This window comes from Lepeophtheirus salmonis, chromosome 7, assembly GCF_016086655.4.
Source record: "Lepeophtheirus salmonis chromosome 7, UVic_Lsal_1.4, whole genome shotgun sequence".
Lineage (NCBI taxonomy): Eukaryota > Metazoa > Arthropoda > Copepoda > Siphonostomatoida > Caligidae > Lepeophtheirus > Lepeophtheirus salmonis.
Window position 1 is genome coordinate 17,156,473 of NC_052137.2, and position 20,683 is coordinate 17,177,155.

A 20,683-nucleotide genomic window follows, 5' to 3' on the forward strand; every position below is an offset into this window, starting at 1 on the left:
AATGTTGATGATTCTAATGGAAATACAATTATACTTATTACACAGGGGAAAAACAATTTTTCAGTATTCGGGTAAATTTTAGGGACCGAATCATTCAGATCCAGATCCGATACCAAAATTAAATACTTTTTCATAATTTTATCTACATTTGATCTAAAGTTTGGGCTATAATAAAATAGAATCCGGAGTACGGTTACAGTTTTACTGATGAATGACTCCAAAACAATGAACAATCTAATTTTATAACTATGAGAACAAAATTATTGCCATGATAAAATTTGAGACGTCACTACGTATTACATATCTCACAACCTCTACTCCAAATTGAAACAGAGAAAGAGATCTAAATCAGTTTGTAGTTAGCCAATTCTTCCAAATATGGAATTAATATTCAATAACGGTTGATAATTCTTTGCAGCTTATAAGAAGTAATTCGAATCTAACCAATCAATATTAAGAACACTGACAAGAGATTAAGAAAATGAAACTACAACACTTGATAAGCGAATACCGTTTTTTTTTTTTTTTTGAATATCCGCATTTCGTTGCATACACAAAAATATACAATTAATTTTGTTGTCAGCTGCCAATTGTTCTGCTTCTTTTCTCTTGATCAATGTACTGAGCGTTAATTTGTTGAATTATAATTAACCTAATTTAAGCTATTAGCCAATTCTCCCCAACTATGGGATTATTTTTCAATAGTTTGTAAGAATTAGCTGACAACCAACACATTTTGGGAATTCCTTCTGTTTCGTTTTGTGGGGAAAGGCTGAGTTATACAATAAAGGTAACAACGTGCACGATTCAACTGTTTATGTAAATGTCTCTCCAAGCACTAATAAAGATAAATAGAGATGCTAAAATTGGATAAAGTAAAATTTATATTTTTTAAACAAGGATTCAGCAATACACTAAGAGAAAAAAATCACTTGGATCTTTCTTAAGTTCCGTAAAAGTACCCGAAGCCAATTTGTAGGGGTGTCTGCAAGGGCTAGTCTGGATGGGATGTAGCGCCCCAAACAAATGAAGGAATTTTTGTTAATTGTTAGAAATTGTTTTTTGGTCATTTCATTTAAAAAAATATTAAAAAAAAAATTTATTGTTCAAATTTTTTTTTCTAAAAAATTTAATCTTTTAAATTTATTTTTAAAAATTTTATTTTCTGTGAAAAGCTAGGTAGGGACTTTACATTTTTTTGCTACATTTAATTTAATTTTTTTGCAATATTTAATTTAATTTTTTTGCAACATTTAATTTAATTTTTTTGCAACAGTTTTTTGAATTTTTTTTCCGAAAAAATTAAATTTCTGTGAATAGTAAAGAATTTTTGAATTTTTTCTCAAACAATTCAATATTTCCGATTTTTTTTCAAACAATTTAATTTTTGAAATTTATTTGCAAAAAATTATTATATTTTCAATTTTTTTTGGCCAAAATTTATTTTTTGGGGAACGGTTGTAGATTTTTGAAATTGTTTTAAAAAAAAATTTACATTAGTAGTTATTATTTGTTTTTTTTCTCAAAAATTAAAAATAATATTCGAAATTACACTTTAGAACGGGGCTTTCCAAAAAATATATTTGAAAAATTTTTTATGAATAGTCTAGATTTTGAAAAAAAATAGTATAAAATTAATAAATAACTCTGAACACTAAATCCACTTTCAAAATATAATCCTGTAAATGACCCTGATTCGGATCTTTTTGGGTGATATGGTTAATTTATACTATACCCGGCTCCACAACCCGTCCTATCTCTAACTAATCTGCCTCTAAATGATTCGAACATTCTCAATCATACTGCTTATCAAAAGATACACTTTAAAAACTCCAGACTTTCTTAAGAAAATTGAAGTTTTTGGAACATTAATGCATACCAGTAAAGTCAACAGTAATTTAAGCAAAGTGAAAAAATTTCAATGACTTATGATACTTCTATAAACAATAACAATCCAAATATTTGTAACTAATTACGGAGTATTAGTGTCAATAATTCATACAAACGGATATTTTCTTTACCTGATTGATTGGATTAGCTGTATTTATGTGATTTTTGTTGTTATTATTGGTATTGTTGTTGTGTGATCTAAAGCCACTGGTAACGCGTTGCATAAATAGCTCCTTGAAAGTCTCACGGAACTGCCTTGACATTCCACAATATATTCCAAAATTAAGCGGATAAGAGAGACAAATGCACAGATTAACGATGAGAACGATGCTTTTAACAAAACCGTAGTCCAAGAAGTCGTAGATGGTTGAGGACATGGTATGGAGAATTGTGATAATCCCCAAAGGTAACTCCACCGCCAAAAATACCTGCAGTCATAAAACAAAAAATATATAAAAACCCTGTGTGCTATTTCCAGATGAAAAAGTCATAATTTTGAGAGAGTAAAAAGACTTTGCTGTATGTGATATACATACATGATATAAATAAAGTCCCTCGTAGTTAAAAAAAAGGGACTCAAAGCTCATTAACTTTTATTTAGCCTATAAAAAACTTTTATTCCTTAAAGCCTAAACTATAATCTTTACTCGCATATTTTACAATATGAAATGTTGACAAATTAACTATAATTTGACATGCAATTTTTTATTTCATATAAAAATAAACATTACAAAAGCTATTCACAAATGTATCGCAGGACTTATTATTTTTACAATAGACTGTTATTATAAGCTATAATGTTGTTGGGATATTAGAACTTATATATAAGTAAACCAACTTTTCACATATTGATGACGCAAGTCAGGAATGTTTTATTTGTTCGAAATTATTTCAGACTCTATATCCTGTTTTTATAATACTTTATTCACCGATTTGTACCTAAAATCGATCCAGATCGGATCACACGTTCTCTTTTTTGGAAATAAAAATATGGTCATTCAATTACCAATTGGTTAATTGAAATCTGAACACTTACTAATTCAATAAATAATGAAGGTTGAGTGATTGAAATTAATTCAGATTTAGATATATTAAAGTATAAAAAAAATATGACCTCTCAAGTTTAATGTTCAAGTAGAGAAAATGACACCTGAAAGTGATCGACGAATTTCCAAGCAGTTGAGTGTCTCCAAGACCATGGTCTACTCCGTTAGCAATTCCTAAACGCTGGATATGAAGAAGGGCACTGTCAAAGAGGCCAAACTGTACCCAGAGGAATTAAAGCCCAGGTCACGAGAGCCAATGCAAGAAATTTTTGGTTTTTACACCAGACTGTCTAGAAAGCTTTAAAAAAAGTGGATGGAAAGAACCTTGTGTAGTTAGAGAGGTTTTTTATACTGATGACAGCCCCTTCAACTACAAATTTTGGGTACAACTTGTGGTAGTTTGCATTGGCCTTCATAATCATGCTTTTTTCGTATGTAAGAGTAAAGGACCTGGAATCTAGACTCAACCAGAATGAGGAGTCCAAAGTTTTGGTATTGGGTGAAAATGGGATAGATATATCATACATATATCAAGAAGCTCACGGATCTTCATGCTAGTACGACATTATCATGACAATTTCTTGGTAACTTAAAAATAGACACAGTGTTATGTCTCTCACAAACTCAACATAACTTCTCATTTTGCCAATGATGATTTCATCATGGAGGGCACGATTATAAATTCCTCGCTTTTTATGAATGTCGCATTCGCAAAAGGAACAACCTTTGGATTTTTAACTTTTCCCCCTTATATGAAAAATTAACACAAACGTTTTTTTTTGTAAATGCCTACTCCTGAACTTTTGTTTTCTTTTTACTCAAAATTACTTCTGCATGTGCTAGTTTAAAGGACGTTGATAAAAACAGTCTCTAGTCAATCGATTATCATTGCAAGTATAATTAAGTTTGACATCCAAATTAAAAGTCATCTCACGTAGCCCAGTCATTGTAGCTTGACAACATAATGAAGTGAAGAATAAATAGAATTTTTCATCTTCTTTTCGTTTCGTTTCCTCTAATTTAATTCGTTATTTATTTGTCTGTTTTTTTTTAGGTGGTATTATCTTCGATTGAAGTTTTACCTTCAATGTTGATTTCCATTGCGTTATTTATTTTATTTAACATCCCTTGACTACACAATGGTTTAAATATTGTTAATTTATAAAATTATTTTCGGTCATTCATTAAATCGTTATTACATATATAACTCTATATTACAATTTAAAAATTCTCTAGAGTCTATCTCCTTAATGAGATTGCAGAGTTTTGTTTTGTTACTTCTAAATTTTCTCGGCCAATTAATCCGCTTCATAAAGATTGATTTTCTATTTTTAGCTCACTCTTTGTGGAAATCCTGTATTCTTCCAAAAATCTATTTTTGTTACTCAGGTTTTCTTTTATGTTCAGTATTTTACAACTATATTAATATTAACAAAAATTGTCTGTGAGGGCTTCATTTTTGAGCGTGCACTCTATTTCTTAAAATTGCATGACTTTTTAATCAAAGAAGTAACAAGGAATGACCATTTCGGAGAGTGCAAGAAAAAGGCAGGTGACATACTTATAGTACTACTGAATTTTAGATACTTGTAACATCAGCTGCATGTTGTATGATTTTGAAGGGATAAAATATGTTACTATTCTTAATAGAATTAGTGCAGGGGAAATATTGCAAATACTTTGCCATAAATAATATTATGAATTTAAAAAAAAAGGACCAAAAGGAGGTGGGAATTAATCATTTAGAGTAACATATTAACCCTCCGACAATCTATTAAATAATAGAAAACAAATACAATAACACATACTGTTTTTCCTTTTATTAATCATAAAAGTGTTATTTTTTGTATGTTCTGCCCATACCTAAAAATATCAATGTAGCTACGAGTATTTGAACTTATAGCTTAGCGTATCATATCAAAAAAGAAAGAAAAAAAAAGGAATCATAAATATCGACTATAAATGATACAGTTTTGTTTCTTATCTAGTTTAGATGACTAGTGATTGTGAGTCGAAATAATATCCCAATTCGTGGATATTATGCCTGCCTTGAGAGATACAAGTCATTCCCCTCTTTTCTCTCCCTCCTGATATCAACTTTACAGGTGTGTGATAAAATCGTGGACTTTTTTATAACAATTAAATAAGGTAAACTTTCACAAGAATCAAAAGAAGTACAGCATTCAGACTTTATCTTAGACTTCTTTTTTGATATATCTTTCTATTTTTCAAAATGATTTTCATTGACTGCTACCATGGCCTCCAACCATGGCCTAACTGTCCCACAGCATTTCTTGATGAAGGCCTTAGACATGGCCGCCCTCTGCTGCTTGAAGGAGGCTTCAGATCATCAAAATTTTTGATGAGGGGTAGTATAAGCTTTCTGCTCGACTACACCTCAAACGCTATCGTCGAGAGGGGAACAGTCAGGGGAGAAAGGTTGCCAAGCCTACGCTTTTGCTTTACAAAAGTCGACTATTTCTGGCCTCTCTTAAACTGATTGGCCTTGGTTGCTGTTGAAAGCTGTTCCCGATGTCGTCGTACATAAAAGGTCTTTCCCAAATCTTTCTCATGCCTCTTTACTGTACACTCACTGACACTGAGAGCCTTGGCATGCTTCCTCATTGACTTGGCGGCCGGACTCCGATTGCACTCTACGACCTTTAATATCTCTATGACATTGACTTGGGCGTGGAGCTAATCAGACACCCTTTGTCTTTTCTCCTACATGCTTCCAACTGTTGAAAAATGAAAGTTTGTTTTTTGATTGTTTATTAACTTTAATAGTCCCTACTTGTAATAACCGCGCCCAGTATTTTAAAATATTCACTCTAAAGTAAATGAATTTAATTTAAAGTCAAGTCCAAGATTTTACCTCACACATTGTAGTCAATCTTACTTTCCTCTTCTTACAAATCAAATCTAAATAAGAAATAACTAATAAGTAAGTTCATTATGCTTCTCTGACCTGCTTAAGTTCAGCTCTAGATTGAACTCGACAAAAATGAGGACAAATATTGAATTCATAAAATCATGCTGGAATTCGAACATAAATTGTATCACTTCAATAAATATCCCTCTTCTTCAAAGTGAGAATGGGATATCTCGGAATGAATTATTGAGGCAACGAATTTAATGGGAATGAATTTACCGGTCATGATTTTTCAATATAATTTATGAAATGACATTTTTTTAAGAAAATAATGTTTTACTTTATTTTGAAACTGAGTTTTAGATCTATTCAAAAAAAATATATATTCTAAATTTTGTATGTTTGCACATATTGTCCCATGCTTTAAGATGTGAGAATCACGAAAATCATTTTTTTATTAATCTAAGTATGTTCTATACCCTGCCTCATCGGTCTGAAATTTTTTTCAAAATGCCTTTTTGATGATTTTGCGTAGGTTTTGGACAAAAAGTATTGATAAAACACAGCATTGAATGCCAAAAAAGAAATAAAACTAGAATACAACCATTTGTGAATAATAATTTCATATATTTAATTATCTAAATATCAAGATTATCATTGAAATGCAGGTAAAGAGAAGCGTCAAGGTGCGGCGCGGAGTGTAGTAGTAAAATTGTATACTCCCATTTTTAATTAAATTTTTTATTATATTTAGCCATTGTTTGGGGAAAATATATTAATTCTTTCGACTTACCTCACTTTCTTATTTTAGAATTTTTTTTTAATAACAATTTGAAATTAATAATGATATACCTTTTATATTATTTTAACTATTTTCTTAGACTTCTATAATTAAAAACTTTAAATTACAACAAGAAGTTATTGAATAAGGTTATTAATAAAATAGTTTAGCAACTTTTTTGTTTAAATTAAAGAATTAAGATTAATGAAATGACTTGTCAAAAAGGATTTACACTGCAAATGACTTACACCCAAAAAATTATGAAATGTGAAATAATATGCTATACAGATGATCATTTAGGACAATCTGACAACAGATTTGCAGTCACTATTTTTTTACCACGTGCAAAATCTGGCAGGGCAGACTTAGATATTTTCATTGTATTTTCATCAAATACTTATCGAAACAGAATAATCTCAAGCCATAAAATTAATTATACATACATCCCATTATTCATTGGAGATCCTCCTTCATAGGATGCAATACACAGGAATATAAAAATGCTGAGAGATTTTATGGATCCAACCCAGATATTCTAAATTACCTCTAGGAATAATAGAGTTCAAGGGGAAGCCGCTAAGTTTATATAAGAAAAACTAGACATCAATATATTTTATATAGTATGTAGACAGAATATACTGTTGGTAGTTTTAGGACCAGTTTGGGAAACGGTGTTTAGTTCAGTCTCTAGAAAATCCTTAGTTTAAACACTACAAGGACAGATGGACTAACTTGTATAAAGAACATACAAAAAGCCTCACTATTAAAATATTATGCCTGAAAGGAAAAACGGAAAATTGTTTAAAGAAGATGTATAAAATTTTGAAATCAGACACATCTTTTAGAGTTCATTATCCAAAAATGGCGGTACTCACTATACTTCTCCTCTAGGTACTCACTGGAAGAAACTAGGAGCAATTCATCAAGCACGATGAATGGCTATATATATATACTCCCAAAAGATGTTTTTATTTATTGAGGAAAGCCAATATGTTAAAAGTACATTGAAAAAGCTGTATAGGATGAACAAATTCTTAATTTTGTTTTATACGCCAATGCGGATGACAAATTTTCCCATTTATGTTATTGTTTAGAAGAATTGACAATGATTTAGCAGAGATCATCATAGAGAAGCTTCAAATCACATTTGGTATTTGACACAGGAGTTGGTTCTGTTCGCTCTATTCAGCAATTTTTTAGAGGTTGATCAAAAGAGGAATATAGCCCTGAAATTATATTCGACTAAAAAACTTGAGAGCTTTAGAAGTGGCAAACCTATATTTTAGATTATAACTAAAAAACAAAATTATCTTATTGTTCCAAAATCAGCTATACTGAATATAGGGTCAGATTGGATTTACGAGCCTGTTGCATCATGGTCAGAAAAATGACGACTACATAAAAGCAAAAAAAAAAAAATATTATTAATATTTGGGTATTACAGAGAGTGGGCTAAAAATGATGACTTAATATACCAACATTATAAAAAATCCCAAGCAGAGAGAGTATCTCCTTCAAGCTGTAAAATATAATAGCAATGGTTTGATTGTTTTAAAAAGAATGTCTTGAATAAATAAATGTATAAAATGTGTATTTCAAATTGGTATAAGAAAAATTATTAATATTTTTTTTTTTCTTTTTTAGAAAACAAATATTTCTTTCTATTTGTTAAATGAACTTTTTTTTTTTTCAATTGGTCACTCTTTTTCCAAAAATATAACAAGATCGATTTTTTTCTTTATCATTCTTGCTATCTTGCAATATTAATAAGTTCTACGTAGTCTACCCCTAACCCTTCTCGGCAGCGAAGACAGACGTGGCTTTAGGACACTACTCTTCTGAAAGGTACCAAATTGTCAGTGAATATTTCCTCATGAAAAATCATAACTATAAAAAGACAATTACAGGGTTGAGCAGCAAAAAGTGGACTATTAATTCATGCTAATTTTTCTATAAATATGGGAAAGTTTAGTGATTATTTTTTGATATTCTGGTTAAGACATCCTTTGTGCATGAGAAATAAACATATCGTCATATGAGTGAGAAAAAATATCTCCTGGATGCTGAAGTTTAGATGGCAAGGGTTATGGATATTGTGAAGTACTAAAGGGGCCTGGTTTTCACGGTAACCAAGATGAAGAATGATGGAGAAGACATCTGCAGGAGAACAGGGCACCAAGTTCTTATCCAGCTTGGGAAGAATATCAAAGAAGACCCCACCAAATGGATGAATCGCCTCGCCAACGACTTTTTCGTGGCTGGTAGGACCATCTGAAGTGTTATGATTTTCCTCATATACAAATACCCCACACCACCTTCTGACAGAGCTCATGCAGACCATGAGGCTCGAAAGGTAAAGAGGCTTAAAGATGTCGCCTCCTTCCCTTCTAGATTTGAATCTGCTGGACTTGGCTGTGTGGTGCACTTTGTAGAGGGAAACCAACAAAACGCCACATTCAAATATTGACTCAATGAAGGGCACCTTAGTGGCCACGTAGGACAACTTGTCTGGTACTAGGTCTTCCTTCCACGTTTAATAGCTGTAATTTATGATGAAGGTGGCCATATTGAGTGATCATGTTTCCAAAGGCCTTGTTTACACGTTTTGTTACATTTTTTAAACTACTATTCTGAAGTAACCCCTCAAGTCCACCGTTTGATGCCCAGTCCTGCCTTTTAATCAAAGATTTTACTTGTTAAAGCTTAGATGCAGCAATGTCTTACAAAAATGTTTGTACTCACAAAATGTTATGTATCTTATTTTGCTCACATATAAATTGATTGTTTTCCCAATATTGCAAGTCAAATAAACGTAAATAAAAGTTTTATTATTATAAGCAAAAAAGTTGCACAACCCTCCTTTACGTTTTTACAAATTAAATTTATCCTGCCAAAAATATGATTTGATATATATAAACAAATATAAAGAATTTGCTCAAATAACATCAGAGCAATTACTTGATTGATAACCCAATAACAAAACATTGGATAAAAAGTTGCAACCTATTTACAAGTAAAATCTTCAATGTGTAACCAAGCAAAATCCTCCTTTTTTGCTTATTATCCTTTTAATCAAATAATATATAAATATGTACTTAAAAAAGCTGATTTAACATATTTAGTATTAGGTACGATCAACAAAAAATAGTTGGATATCTCATAAATATTTTCTTATCTGACGATAAATTCAAAATGGAAAAAGTATTTTGATGCTATGTAATCAATAATAAAAAAAATTATTTGGAAAAAGGAATATCTATGGATGAGGTTTTATCAACCAATAAATGATATCCTTTTCATAAATTTTGTTCTATAGATTTATGGGAATTCTTATCGAGTGGATGAGTGGGAATATTTAATGAAAGACTTACACATTTTATCAGAGTCATTGATACTAAGTGATTGAAGTTTAATAAAAGTAATTATTTGTAGGAAAACATCCATAAAAACCTCCTCAATACGGAAAAAGAGTATTCACACTCGGTAATTACGTTTTAGAAACTTCGAGACATCTGTTCTAGCATTGTATAAAAGTGGCTCACTTTGTGCACATTACCACTCAATTTCTGAGGGAATATTACGAATGATCAATAAAAATTGCAGATTGGGTTGTATTGTCTCAGCATACACACTGACTCTACTTTAAAATAAAGGTTAAGGTGATAAGTTATCAGCCTGAAATGGAGATGGCGTTGCATTTGGCAAAAAAATTTGTTCCCCACTTGGTGTAAAGTTAATACCTTTTTCTGACAATTTTAATAAGTTTGCTCAAGTAGTTTGTTTTCACAAACTATTTAAGTATATCTTTTTTTTGCTAAAATGGATATAATTGAATATCATGCAGTTATAAAATTATTCGTTTTGGATGGATCAACCCCTTAGATAGTTGTCCAAAGATGACAAAAGTTTAAGGGTACTCTTCTTTTAAAAAGTGGGCAGCTGTATTTGCAACGTGGTTGCACATTTCTTGAAGATGATTCACGCGAAGGATGGCAAAAAACTAAAACCACACCGGATATTATATTGAAAAAGGCAGACCATTATATGTGAAATTAGTCCAACCTTCTTAGCTAGATGGATGCCAAAATTTACGAAAAAGGCTTGTCATAAAGAAGAAAAAAAATCAACTTCTCTACGACATCGCACTTGCATATATGAGTGCGTTAGCAATGGGAAAACTGTAGAGTTTGGGGGTGACTTGTTCTGCCCTTCCCCATATTCTCCTAAATTTGACACCCACAAAAATTTGTTTTTGGAATGTATTTCGCATCCAATGAAAAAATTAAGAGGACTGTACATGAATATTTTCACAACCTCCACATACTCACTTCTGGGAAGGAATACTGATATTGGAGAGGCACTGGAGCAAATGTGAGGAAATTCAAGGAGGTTATGAAAAAAGTTTAAACCATTTTATAAATAAAAGTTACAATCTTTCATTTTAGGTCGTGCAATTTTCATTACTCTCGAATATAATCGCAAAAGCCTTATTTATTCTTTACACACCAAGGAATCATAACCTTTGTACCGGCCCGTGCAGAATTATTTACCGATTTTGTTCAGAGCATATCGTGGACAATAATGAAATTTCGAATGACTTGAGAAATAATTTATTCATCATTTTTAGAATAATAAAATAGTTTGTGATCAAATTTAATCAATGTAGCCAACATTTGACTCAATGACACTGGTCAGGCGACATCTGAAGCCGCCATAGACTTGCTGGATGTAAACGGCGTCCATGGAGGCCCAGGCCTTGTTGACAGCAGCCTTTAAGGCATTTATGTTCTTGTGTCGTTTTTTGCAGGCCTTGGTCTCCACGTGAGCCTAGATAGGGAAGTCTAGTGGGTTCAGATCTGGGCACTGAGGGGGCCAGTAGTCTTTAGGCCATAAGTTTATGTTGTCTTTGAGCCACTCCTGAGCTTTCTTGGAAGCGTGGGCGTGCCTTGGACGCCAGAATCTTCACATAATCCTCCGCTGTTAATTTGTAGCCATTGGGGAACCATACCGGCTTCATGGCCTTCCCGTTGGAGGCCACGAGACCCAACATCATCACCGAAGCAGGGTGCTTTTTCGTTGCCACATAGCGGTGCTTATCTTGCACATCTCCAAAGCTCACAAAAGGGTAATTTTGCCTGTTGAAAACAGGATCGACCGTAAAAGTTTTCTCATCTGAAAAAATGATGATGCGTCCAGATGAGCTCTTGATATCATTCAAGATTTTCTTGGCACGCTCAAAACTGACTTCTCGCTGACGTTCAGTTAGCAGAGGGCGTTCAGTACGCCTCAGGAACTTTCCTCTAGCCCTTTTCAATGCCCTTGAAACAGTTGATCTCGACGTTCCCATCTTTCTGGCCATTTCGGCAATGGACCTGTTGGGAGTCCTCTTGAACACTGCCTTTACTTGCCTTGTCGAGACAGTGGGTTTCCTGCCAGCCCCAGGGGAATGCTTAAGATCATCCCCAGCCTCCAAGTGCTTGGAAACGTTGTAAATTGTCTTCAACGCGGCCCCAACCTGTTCCTTAATGTTGTTATGAGGCACTCCCGCTCGGAGGAGGAATGCAATTTCGATCCTCTTTGTTTCCTGATTGGACATGGTATCACGTGTGGAATTTGTTATGCTCTCACAGAAAGGATTTTTGTTTATTTTAACAGTAAAAATACGAAACAATCAGATTTGTTGCCACAAAACCTCTGAAAAAGTATATTTGTATCATCGGTAAATTATTTTGCACGGCCCTGTATAATTATTGGTTTGTACAGACTCCTCAAAAGATCTCATAGGGTATGATGAGGGGTATGTGGAGGAAACTCTCATCGCTTAGGAATACAATGATATACCGAAGTTCGGTTAATATTTTTTTCATTTCAAATTGATTTTGCGAAATTTATTGTCACAGCAGGTTCAACTTTTACTTTAAGATATTCATTGATCAGTCGATGTAGACTTATTTAAATTTAAAATATCAACTTAGAAAATTATAATTTATTTTTAAATTCTAGAATTATTATATTAATTTAAAAATCCTATAAGTTTTTAGTAATCATTCAATGTATTTTTATATATATATCAATTCTAACTTCATTATTTTTCGTTGAAATGTTGCGTTTTTAACAAATATTTCTCTTATTTGTTCATTTTGTTCTATAACAAAGTTTTTTATTATGACATTACAAAATTTATTGTGAAGATGGGGAAAAAAAAAAAATGGCCGGAAAAAACAACAAGGACATAAGGAAGGTTAGTAATATTTTGAATGCATGATATTTTTCCACAAAAATCTTATTATGAACCTTTCTACATGCTCAATGTTCCTCCCAATCTAGTCCTATTTTATAGGTACACAATTTATACTAATTTTGTTTGAGCTCCGACAAGTTTGATATGTCATCTTTTAGCAAACACTTTTGTTTCATTAATTATATTTGATCCCTTTTCCAGTTACGCCTCTCCTCAGCCATTGACATCATACTTGTCATTTGTTTATTTGTTATTTCTGTTGTTAATCCTAAAGAGGGTATATCATTTTTTTCCTCGTAAGATACGTCTTTTAGTTTTATATTGATCCATCCATTTTGAAAATCTTCATGTTTAAAATGAATATAGCAAGTAACTTTTTTAGAGCTATCAACGGATTTACGATCTATAAAAACAATAATAATTGTATATAAATTATCATTAGATATTACTAGAATAAATAGTCTTGTATTTTTTACCAGGAATCTAATAAATTGCTATAGGTGATGTATTTATTCAGAATTTCAATGTATGATGTTGGAAATTTAATGCAAGAAGCTTTCGACCAGATGCTTTACCATTATTGCAACAAAGAACCACAGAAGTTGAAGGCATATTTACGTCTACTAATAATAGTAGCTGTCTATTCTAATTATATATTTATTTTAACTAATTGACGATATAATAATATAACTTATTGAATCAAAGGATAAATAGTTATAATAATTAAGTTTCATGATTTTAAAAGTGAATAGTTTATCCATATGTTAAGTAATCCATAGTTAAGGTCTGGGCTGGAGGAGGGATGTCTAAATAGCTGATGCCACGAGTTTTCGGGAATATGCCAGCTCATTTGTTATCAATCTACTACTAATTGTTTCTCTTTCCTTCCAAATGTATTTTGAAAGATATAATTCTAAACTTTTTTCTAAATTAATATATCCTTTCGATACTCTGTCCATTCAACTCTTTGTCTTTCGAAACTGTGTCCTTCAACAGTGTGCATCGTTTCAAATGGCACATCTCTGTTTTAAAGATATATGTACATAAATAAAATATTGTGGCCTTCTTATTACTAAAGTTGTACTATAAAAACAAAAAGAGCTAAAGAGAAGATTGTCATCAAAAGTGGAAGGTGAACATGTGAAGGTTTCAACGCAAATAGTTTTCTTCATTTATTTGTGTAAGTAAAAAAACCTCTGCTAATTGTAGGCAAAAACAGATACAAATATCCTAACTTTCGTCATTTACAGCAAAATGTATCTTTAAACAAAAAAAAAACAAAAAAACAGCAACAAAAAAAGACTAATTTTAAATAGGAGAACTCTAATGTGCAGGTATTTTATAGTATACAAAACAAAAACCTCTCATGAGAAAGTTTAAAGGTTTTTAATAATTTTTAAAACTATTAATTTTGTAGTAATTTCTTACTCATAAAGTTAATAAAATTTTAAAAAATAAATATAAACGAGGTCTAAAATATTTATTTTAAAAATTAAATGGGGTTTCTTAAATGCTATTACATAACCCCCTTCCATATCTGTATATTTAGCTTTCCAGAAATATATATATCTAAGTATTCTTATTGAAACCCTGTATTCCTTCTTTAAAAAAATACATGCTTTAATCTTCAAAAAGTTAACTTTCGTTCTATTTTATATTTCTTCACATCGTTCTGGGGGATGCTCAAAGACAAATTTAATTTCCTTGTTTTTTAAAATATTGTCATATTTTTTAATTTCATAATTTGTCATTTTAATTGCTGTCAAAAAAAAAAAGTTAATTCAATTTATTTCATATATCAAAGGCAATTTTTCACTTAAAATTTGTCATAATCTTTTGAAGATATTTTAGGCAAAAAATGTATTTCTTTGCCTAAATAAAAATTATTAATAGCCTGGAGACTATATAGCTATATATTCTAGATATTTATAGCTATATGTAGTCAATAGTTGTGCCAAGTATGAAGAAAATATTTGGAATTTTGAACAAGATGAAAAACAAATGAAATTTTGAACAACAATAGAAACAACCTCTCACTGCAGTGTTTCACATTACAGTGATAATATTGACTATTCACAAGTAATGAAATAGATTGGCTAGTGGCTATGTTCTACGCAATATATGAATTAAGGCTTTCGAGATGTTCAGAAATTTTAATTGTTTAGACAATAGAGTAATTTTAAAATTCGTCAAATAAGCTTATAAATTCACTAACAAAGGATTATTTTAATTTTTATTAATTGGTTGACTAATATAGACATATCAATAAATTTATATTTGGATCCAAATAACCCTCGTAATTACGTAGGGTGTATTCTGACAACTGAATGTTATAGGCATTTTAGTGGTAGAAGTTGTTAGTTTATCCAGTTTGAGATTACACCTTGAATTCATTTTTAATTTTAATAATCAGTCAATATATGAAAATATTAATCATTCAAGAACGCTTCAATGATATATTCATATCTAACAATTCCAACATATTTAATCACAATGTGCTCTGTAAAAGACCTACAGAATATTATTGTTACACTTAAACTTAAATTGATCCAAATAATAGGAAAATAATTTCAATTTGAAATTGAACTGTGATTATTATAAGGCCCTGCGATATTATAAGAGTTCATCAATATTCAAGGGCAAATCCTGGTTTAGGGACTGAAAAAGACGGATTTGCACACTACACCTTCCCTGTAAAACGTATTCTAAAAACAGTTATACAGTAATTATTCATGTTAGATCCTCTTGCCTTATATCCAAGGATCGACTCCCTCGGATACTCTATAAGATACACACTCACAACCTCATAAACAAAATTAGACCTTCTATCTACTTTCATTATCGTCCAAAGTGCCAACTATCCAAATATAACAAAAAAGTCAATGTCCCTATTCTCCTACTTCAATAATATATTTCTAGCGTCGCGTCACTTAGGGGAATAGCTTCTTTGATTTAAAAAGTTTGAGATAATTAAAATTAAACTTTCTGATAGCGAAGTCTCCAATTTCGAGATAGAAAGATAGATGACGTTAGAACAAACTTATACAATGTACTCAAGGATCTTTTGTAAGTCAAATAAATTATGGGAGAGTATAATACATTATTAAAAACCTATCATTTAGTTTAATAACTTTTTATATAGTTTTGTTTAAATTTTTGGTTATGAAAAAAAAAAAAAATACCTTTAACTTTCAAGGTGTTTGATTTTCTTAAGGTTTCCATCAAAAAATGCTAAAGAAATGGAGCTATAGTGTTTATACAACACTCCAGTAATCTTAATTCCTTTAAAAAACTTAAATTTAATATTTTAAGTATCTTCACATTAAAATTAATAGTTCAGAAGGAGATAAAAATTATGCTATGATTTCAAAAATAGAAAAAAATAAAATGAATAAATGAAATCTTTTAAAATGTAATTCCAAAAAACAAATATTTTACTGGTTTGGTCCAGAAATAAAATGTTTTTTTAATCATAGGAGCAAGTTTAACAACCATTCAAAATTTAACAGAGGTTTTTGCAAATTATATACAAAAATGTTCCGATGATAGAAAAGTTTGAGGTAAGAATGGAGAAAGCAAAATTTTCACTCGTTCTATTGAAACTGGTAGAAATTGAAAAAATAAAGGAAGGGTTACGTAAAATTCTGAAGTCATTGGTAAAAATGTATCCTTAATTCCTTAAAAAAGGATATGAAACTGAATTTTTAAACTACTAAATAATACTTGTTTTGAAATTTAGATTAATTTATAAACTAACTAATATAATAATATATATTAAATATGTAAAATTATTTATGCAAATCAGTTATATGTATCCATTCATTTAAAAAAAAATCTCTTAATTCATTATTCGCAAATATTGATGTATGCTTCGTTGTAGTACGAATACTCTTATCATTAAAGCCATTCATTAAGTATTTATCAAAAGTTAATGTTCAATGTACGTAAATTACTATAGAAATTCAATTGAACATAAGTTTGGGTACATTATTCCTTTGAGCTCATTGACAACACCAATAGATGATAAGCACCTAGAGGAATGTGAGTATATCTTTACTGTATTTATGATGCATTTTTACATCTTAAAACATGTTCAGAATAATAATTAACAAAACTTATATCTTGCAGGATATCAACTTATACTTAAAAAAAGTATTCTTAGAGAGGATTTCGACAATTTTTCACATCCCTAATTATAGTATTAGTTAAAATAATGCATTGTAGATGGCGTTTTACGAAGACTGATAACAGCGAGAAGATTGTGGGATGGGAGCAATTTTATGTATTACTCCTACAACTAGTGTTTTGTTGGTCGTTATCTTAGATCTAAGGCCATTCCATCCACTTGTCGGTTCTAAAAGAAGATAAAATTCTCTCGTTTACAGACCATCAGTCTACATTCAACACTTTTTAAATGGTGCAACTTAGTCCTATTTATTATATTTCGATGTTTGACCGATACAACTTATTGTAAATAATTGTCTAAAGAAACTGTGAACAAAAAATAATCTAAGTCACCTGAGAAATAAAAGCGTCATAAGCAAAATCATAGAACTACGCAGATCTACAATTTTGGAGCTATTTGCGAGTTGAAAACCACCATAATAGCAGCCAGACCACCATGTCCACTTATAAACCATTCTTAAACCTTAATGCCTACAAAATAACGCTTCTTCCGGATTTGAAGCCTTTCGATCGAGTAAAGTGTGTGACCTGTTGTAACAATCCTACTGAACAAGATTGAAAAGCAAGACTCTCCCCCCTTCCCCAACCCCCGAATACTTGAGCCGAGCTTTGTAAACAGCTGCTGTGCAAAGTTCCTTGATTGTATTTATGAATTAACTTTTCCGAATTGGATGATATTTTTGAATATAACATTTTTTAGTTTTCGAAAAGTGATGCATTTTAGACAGACGAGCCTGTATAATAAAATAAGCTATAATTACAAATTTAGAAAAAGTAATATGTCGGATTATTATTGAATTAAAATCCAAACAGGGATATTTTGAGTAAGATATGGACAATCCTCTTAATAAAAATTTCATTTATCAAAGTTGGCTTAATAAACCATCGACATCTGTAAGAAAAATTTCAAGGACTCCCCAAAGAACCGACGGTCATAGGGACTTGTTCTAAAAATGCACCAGACCGAATAAATAAGGACTAATACAACCCTAGGTATAATCTTATGATTAATATTCTTAATATCCCTACCTCATCGATTTCTAAAATTTGGATTTTCGAACCACTCTATGTAGTAAAAGCTACATGGTCTTTTAAATTAGTTACTAGTTAGCAATGTAGTCATTTTTTGTACTAACCCTGTAAAAATTAAGTTGTCGAGAATACCTCAAATATTGTATCATTTGTTGAATGATACAAAACAAGTATAGCTGTACTTTTATGTTAAAAGAGTGCAAGTTTTGGGAGTACAAACAGAAAGTAACATATTTTCTGTGTAGCACAATCATTACAGAGATTATATAATTTAGTATGTTCGACAAAATAGAAGTTAACACGGGTGTTTTCTTAGTCATAATTTATTCGGTTCAGCCGAATCCATTCTTAGGACTGGTTCTTAGAACTGGTCCTTAAGACTATCGGCCCTTCAGACTGTTAGTACAAGAACTGATTAAAAAAAAGAAAATAAATAATGTTGAGGGATGTCATCAAGGAACATACTCTATTGGTTTTAGGACTGATATGCAGAACTGGACCAAGACTGAACTAAAGCCTCCAGTCTTAAATAAGGACTGGCACGACACTAGTAATAAGGTAATATTAATTATTTGAATAAAAAAAATCCTGTATATATGCGATACATATGGAACGACATTACTTAGCCTAAAGAGTTAGATACGATACTAGCCCGACTGTTTTTGTATTAGCCACGTGCTTGTGGGATAGTGCGGCTGTCAATCCCTGCATGATCTTAGAAATACAAACATTTACACTCTATGTATTTTATTGTCCACTATCGATTTTTCTGCTCTATTCCCTTCTAATCAGTTTTTTGAACGTTGATTAGTTGAAATAGAATTAGCTCTTTATAAGCAGTTACTAAATTATAATTCTATAGTCCATTTTTCAAGTGTTCTACATATGCACGTTTGTGCGATCTAATAAAGGAACTGTAAGTACATAATAATACACTTAAATATGCCTACTTACAAATGTTTATTCAATATGATCTTCAGAATGAACAAAGAAATACTTGTTAATGTAAAAGTATTTATAAGCAGAAATGTTGGTAAATAACCTAAGTATATTATAATGTATACTTTGATACTTGTATATACTTAGATTTAATATGAAAAGCTTGTTCCATATAACATACGAAAATATAAGAGATAATGCAAGAACAAAATGTAAGTTATCTAAGTACTCTTTTTACTTATAAGTACATAAGTCTAAAGTCTATGTATAATTATGTAAATTCAATTTAAAAAATTTCACCATGCTTATATTCATTCAAATTACTATTCAATGTCTATGTTCAAGATATTAAATCTGGAAAATTTCAGAATTATTTATAATACAATTATTTTCCCAAAATTAATTCAGCCATTCACGAATCGTTATCTCTTACATGACCATAGTGAATTGAATCACTCAAACCAACCACCTTCAATCTCTAATCTGGCACTGAACCTAGCAAAGATATTGATGAGGAACTCCTTCACTGCCTCGAGTATGAAAGCCTGTAAGGAGTCAACCGTGTTATTTGCAGGTTTATTGGACTTTCTCTCCAAGACACCTAGACATTACAATAATTCAAGGGGCTCCGATCCGGATAGCCAGGAGGCCGCTTTTCCATTGTCCAAAAAACAACCTTCAGGAGTTCTGGTTTTGTACTTTTAATTTACATTCCTGCATGGATGGAGGTCCCAAAGGAATAAATTACACCTTCCAAAATACAGTGCACCGGCCCCAAAAGCTAAAAAAGTACAGGAAGTCTTGGCCACAAAAATGTTATCACTTTTAGAGCCAAGATTTTTGGCCTGCAAACACCCTAGACCTGAACCCATGCGATTTCAAACTCTGGGGGAGGGCCAAGCATGAAGTCTGTGCAAGGTATCATTTGTTTGTGGAGGCTCTGAAAAAATATATTAGATATACTATGGAAAAGATAGATCTGCACGAGATTGCTAAGGCCTGCCAAAGCTTCTGTCACTGTGTGGCCGAGGTTATCAAGCAAGACGGAACTCATTATATATAATTGAATATCATTAAGTGTAGCTTTGAAATAATAAACAATTTATATACAGTACGTTCATTATCAGCCTTTAAAATTTTTCCCAATTTATCTGCACCACCCTAAACATACAGTTAAGCATTTTATATACATATTTGAGAAATTTATTGGCTTATTATTCAAATTTGTGGGATGAGTTACGATATAAAATAGTTTTAACACTAGTTTAGAACCTTTATAAAATGTAAGATAATTTTATTGGCCTCGATATGGCCCCATTCAAATAAAATCTATCAATTTCTCGTTCTTTTATTGTGGCAATGAATTTTGTCTAATTGAAGTTCAATTTGTACCGTTTCCAACGAGTTAATACGATTAATTTGTTCATAGAAATTGACCAAAATTTGTTGAAGAATACAAATATAACCCGTACTCAATATTGTGACAAGTCATTTTGGCTTATAATTGAATTAACACACCATATACATATATCTACAAAATATTTATACTTAGTTATGAAAAAAAAATATAACATTCTTTTAATTTGCAGTTTTTACTCATTTACACTTTTGTAATCATGTGAACGCGGCAATTTTCTATGCACATAAATCAATAACAGATTAAATAAATCCTTTTACTTTGAAAATATAAAATACTA

At 31.1% G+C, this 20,683-nt stretch overlaps 1 protein-coding gene across 6 annotated transcripts in view; it reads right to left on the minus strand.

Moving 5' to 3' along the window:
- The window catches only part of SPR (Sex peptide receptor), a 261,194-nt gene that overhangs the window by 16,800 nt on the left and 223,711 nt on the right, over positions 1-20,683 (minus strand). For all 6 annotated transcript variants that reach the window (XM_071889929.1, XM_071889931.1, XM_040717068.2 and 3 more), the window contains one exon: positions 2,022-2,318. In XM_071889929.1, coding sequence (XP_071746030.1) covers positions 2,022-2,318 — 297 coding nt within the window. The remainder of the gene's footprint in view (positions 1-2,021; positions 2,319-20,683) is intronic.